Genomic DNA, 5,572 nt, shown 5'->3' on the forward strand with positions numbered 1-5,572 from the left:
CCTCTCCTCCCTTCCTTCCGCCCACTGCCTCCCTCTCTCTGTCCCCGATCCAGATCGGCCCCTCCCTCACCGTTCGCGCCGCGCCCTCCTTCCCTCGCGTTGGCACCGGCGGCGCCCTCCTTCCTTTCTGTCACCGGCGGCGTCCTCCTTCCTTTCTGTCACCGGCCTCTCCCTCACCGCTCGCGCCGCGCCCTCCTTCCCTCGCGTTGGCACCGGCCGCGCCGTCCTTCCCTCGGATCCAGTAGCAGCATCAGCGATGGCGGCCGCGGGAGGTCCTCTTCAAGGTCAAGCACGTCCAGGCCAAGCCTGCTGGCCGCCCTCGCGGGTGACTGCCTCCGCGGTGACAACGGCGACCTCGTCATCCCTGGAGGCCGCGGCGCCCCTCAAGGCCGACCTCCGCCACGTGAGTGATCCGTCGATCTCGTCTCTCCAACAGTTCGGTTCTCGCCGCTTCGATTCCTTCGATTCAACAAGATACTGTGTACCACTTCGGTACGTGCGTGCGTGTGAGCTGACTCTTCTTCTGCGTGGTTCGTAGGTGTTCCGGATGCACGCATGAGTTCGACCTGGAAAAGCCGCCGGTGCTGCAGGAGGTGGCGGATTTCTTCAGTGGCCACGGAATCGAGGACTTCACCTTCAGCAGGGGCAGGCTGGTGAGTGCAGCTCCCATGAATCTCTAGCAGGAAATGCGTGGGATGATGTGTCTATTTGGTTTCCACTAAATTAGTTTGCATAGCTTCTGGTCACCTGATCCAGTAACGGAGAAGAATTTTAGGTTCAAAATGTTCCCACTTCCTAGTAAATGTTTTAGGTGCATAAGCAATTGATGTGATTAGTTGGTGGATTTGCTTTGTCGCTAAGTCTGAATGTGGGAACCTTGTTTTTAGTCAGAATGGCGTTGCCGGGCAAAGCTAGTGGTACGCGGAACACCAGAGAAACCACTGATTGGCCTGTATCGGGAAGGGACACATACTGTTCAAGATATTCCCGATTGCAGAGGTTAGCTATGAAATTCTGTTAACTGTAACAGTTACAACAGTTCGGTTCTCGTCATCTCTTACGACATAGACTTTTCCAGCTTATACCAAAGAGACGTCCCTGTTTGAGATGAAGTTTATATCCAAATAGGACGATTGAGATGTCACTTGAGCTACTAGACAAGCAGGATTAGTCTATGCGTGTAATAATTGAGCTACTAGGTATAGATAGGAGTGCAGCATGCTTACATTGACTAGTCTGTACGCGTACGTACTACTATATCTGGTTGGCGTTGAAGTCAACTTAGAAGACCAATGTTTTTTCTACCTCAGTCAGGAGTATTATGCCTAGACAGAGCATGGTTTCTCAATCAAGTTTCTTGCTGCAGACACTACATTCTAAATAGATTTATTAACTTGGTTAGAGCTATTTATGCAACAATATCACAAAACTGACAGTGATGTGAATTTGTTAAGGGAGGTAGCTGCTTTTATGTGATCAGAGGCATAAACAGTGCAGTTTTAATTTTCCAGTATGTCTTTGAGGTAATAATGTCATGGAAGTCCTTGGTAATACTCATATGAGTGCTTAGTATACTCACATCATGGTCTACACGGTGTCAGTTGTCAACTAGCTGTAACCCATATTAGTGCTTAGTATACTCATGAAAAGGCTTATTTCTCCACCTGTAGTTCACAGTTTATGCAGCAGTTGTTCTTCTACCAATCTGTTGCTCGATTGTGTTGCGGATTCATATGATATTGGTGTACACTCAATTTGGTTATTTCTTGCTAGTTCTGCTACTAGTTGCTGTGTAATCCTAGTACTACAGGTGGATCAATCTCCCCCTCCCTCTCACCCCTATCTCTGTCTCTACAGGTAGGACAGGAGGAACAGCGACAAGCGACGGGATGAAGCCCGGCCATGGAAACCCACCGCAGCCTTCAAGACCTCGACGGCGGTCGGTGCTATGGTATGAATCCTTCCTCCACTTCAAGATCTCTACGTACGGCGGTCGACAGCACGCGCGTGCATTGCACTCTTCCTCTTGCTCTGTTCTTGGGCTGATGCTGGCGGCGGTGCAGGGGATCCTGATCAACATGCAGTTCCCGGGGCCGCAGATCGACGCCGTCACCAACGACAACATCGTCATCAACGTCTTCAACAACCTGATCTGATATTGTTCTGAGATCCAGTGGCATCTCCATCCTCTTACAACTAATAACATTTTTTAACTTCTTTTGGCCGTGCTTTCGCTTTCACTACAGATCAGATCAGTGGTGAACGAAAGAAACAAGTGCACAACTAGTATCAGTGGGCTTGTATTTTTCTTGTGTAGCTGCTCTGCACTTGTTGTAGAGCATAGCTTGCATGAGTATTTTTACCTATTTTTGACCTCTCATTTTGAAATACATCTAGCAGGTGTGGCTAGTACTCTAGTATTCTCCTACATATAGCTATATATGCATCTAAAAGGGCAAGTACTTGGATGACCTTCACAACATCATACTGGTTGTAATAACTTTGCATAAGACTCTGTATTCGAAGACTTCTCGCAATTTATCATGCAATTCTAAACAATAGCATATGTCTATCTACCCTGCTGGGAATTTTCACTTTATATAAAAATTTGAGAGGCAAATGCTGGGAGTTCCAGTCTTGTCTGATGGCTAGGAACTCAACTCTGCTTCTTGTTGTTGGAGTTTCAGGCTTGTTGCATAGTTCGTAGCTTCAAGTGTACTCTTGCTTCTAGCCACAGTGCACTACAAATTATTATAGAATTACAAAGTGTACACAACATTGCACCTTACACATTCTTCTCTTGTGAAATCAAATGCCATGACTGGGCATTCTTTTATCAACTTGATGTACACTTGCTCTGCTTTAGGCTACTGTATAACTTGTGCCTTTTAACTTGATGTACATAGCATGCAATTTTTTACTGTATCACATTCACACAGGATACTCTTAATATAGAGTTGTTTTCCGAGCTAGTTCTGTTTACTCTTAATATAGGTCTATTTGTCACCAATACTTGCCTGCTATGCTATAGTAGACCTTGTTCATATTTATTAGCTAAGTTTGCTTATCCTTGGTATCTATATGCATACCATTTGTGTTTCAGGCTTTCTCTGAAATGAAATAATAGGTCTATTAGTCACCAATACTTGAGTTAATCTAACTCATTACCTGTTATGCTATAGTAGGCCTTGTTCATATTTATTAGCGAAGTTTGCTTGTCCACAGTGATCCATATACATGCCATTTGTGTTTAACGTTCTCTGAAATGAAATAATAAGATTCACACTCCATGGACCAGGACGACCACCGGGACCTCCACGGCGACGATGAAGCCTGCACATGGTCGAGCTCGATGGAACAACAGTGCCTCAGTGTGGTGCAGCCGAGTTGGGCCACTCTAGTGCATCAGGAACTCTGCATGTTGCTGTCCTTTGTCTCATCATCTTAACTACTATAGTAGTAGGAGTATTTTATATGTTGTTCATTTCTTGGCCACCCAACATGTTTGCTAATCATCCATCTGCCTCATGTTATATGATCCCTACCTAGTAGCTTCATTGTATGCAGACTTGTGGTGTTGGTTCAGTTTAGTCAAATTAATATATATACTGCTATGCTGCTACTGCTACTGCTACTGCTACTGCTACTGCTGCATTTAATCCTGATTAGTAGCTTCATCAATAAGTGGCAAACAAAACAATGTTGATTTTCATCTTATCTCTGTGACAACCAATGGAGTTGAATTGCAGCATGCATGTCAAAGCTGGGTTCAATTCTTAGGCAATATATGGTACTTTCCACTCTTCACGCCCAAGATTAGTATGCTGTAGCTCTCCCTCCTCACTCCATACATCCAGGTACTAGTTACCCAACGACCAGCCCTGCACCTCGCTGGATCTCGCCCAAACCCCGCTCATCTTGCTGCTTGTGGCAGGGAATACTCTCTGTTGAATATTTTGAGGAATGAATATCTGTTAAGTATGGAGTTAGGATTATCTAATAAAATTTCTGCTATATATATATATGCATGAAACTGAGATTGCTAGCATCATTTACACAAGATACACCCTTTGAATTGAATTGATTGGTTCAGTTTCGTATATTCTTCACCCAGCCTTCTATCATGCTTGTAACTAGTGCTCTGCTCATGTTGTTAGACAGGATTTTCACTTCCTGCCATCCCAGCCTTCTTTGCATGGCAGTAGCACCAGTACCTTGCTGCTGTTGGGAACGGAAGGGAGCTATTCCATGCACTGAATCTAGGGAGAAAATCACCTTCGGCATGTACACCATCACCTTGGGCATGCTAGTGGCGCTGCTGCTCGGCCTCAACATGTCCTGGAGTGCCATTAGCGCCGCCCTCACGCTCATCTTCCTCAACTTCAAGGACGCTCGCCCCTGCCTCGAGAAGGTAATTGTCTGTCCATTCGTCTGCAGTTAACTAAGTTGTGCCCCATTGATGTCCTACTACTGTTAATTGTTACTACCATGGTGCTGATGCTATTCAGAATATGATATGTGCCTTAATTCTAAGTTCTGGTCTCTCTTAAGAGACACTTCTAGCTTTTCTGACTCAAAGTTGTTAACTTGGTACTGCATGAGTTTTACTACTGCTAACACAGAGAGTATTTACTACTTCCAACACAGAGATTTTGCATGCATGCTACCTGATGAGTGCTTTCTTTGTAATATTTCACCTTCGTATGCATAGGTTTATTCGGTTTGAATTTTGCATGACATGAAATAGATATTTACAGTGTTTTCTCAACTTGTTTTCACTGTCACTTGATATATACTTGCTTGTACTTGAAGCTGTGGGTTAATGTTGGTGGTTTTGTTCTACTTGGATGCATTGGTACCCATCATCGAGCGAACGGATGCAACAACGGCAAGAAGCTCATGGCTGTGTGCATCTAAAGCACACCATGGACACCATCCACTTCCTCATCAATGCTAACTCAATCCAGATCATCGTCGACACTATCATCCACATGTATCTTCCTTGGTTCCCTTTATTCTCTCCTGCCTTTGTGATGTTAGTATGCGTGTGCTGACGAGTATTGTTAGATCTTGCCAGTTGAATGTATGGTCATGATAGTAGAATGTTATTTTGTTTTAGGCGCAATGTGTTGTAGTGCAGCTTTTTGCACAACCTGCATATGTGCCATGCATATTCATATTGTGTCTCTGTTTCTTATATGAACTACTATCTCATTTTAACTAGCTCGACAACAAAAAGCATGGTACTAGCTGAATTTGTGTTATCATTCTAAATACATGTCCTTTTCTTGAATGGTTTGTTCATAATATATTTGCCCCAGTTTTTCTCATTCTTCTCTGATTCATGTAACAGGATGACAGAGGAAGCCATGTTGCTGTTTTGTTTGGTCTCAGCCCTGACTACCGCCGTCGAGCGAGTCCGGCGTGTTGTTCATCTGACTATGGTTCCAGCCCTGACTACCGAAGTTTTTGTCTTGTTGAAGTTGCATAGAAATATGAGAGAGTCCAGCGAGTCCAGTGTGTTGTTCATGACAGGAGCTTGTGAAGTAGTACTATATTACACTTGTAGAGC

The 5,572-nt window shown here is 44.5% G+C and overlaps 1 protein-coding gene across 1 annotated transcript; it reads left to right on the top strand.

Annotated features, from left to right (window-relative positions):
* Positions 1-256: 256 nt before the first annotated feature.
* LOC123124422 (uncharacterized) lies at positions 257-2,308 on the top strand. Its single transcript, XM_044545037.1, has 5 exons — positions 257-492; positions 539-653; positions 888-999; positions 1,858-1,951; positions 2,064-2,308. Exons 1-5 carry the CDS (start codon positions 257-259, stop codon positions 2,071-2,073), a joined length of 567 nt encoding a protein of 188 aa, XP_044400972.1. The 3' UTR covers positions 2,074-2,308.
* Positions 2,309-5,572: the final 3,264 nt, after the last annotated feature.

Source organism: Triticum aestivum, chromosome 5D, assembly GCF_018294505.1.
Source record: "Triticum aestivum cultivar Chinese Spring chromosome 5D, IWGSC CS RefSeq v2.1, whole genome shotgun sequence".
Taxonomy (NCBI): Eukaryota; Viridiplantae; Streptophyta; class Magnoliopsida; order Poales; family Poaceae; genus Triticum; species Triticum aestivum.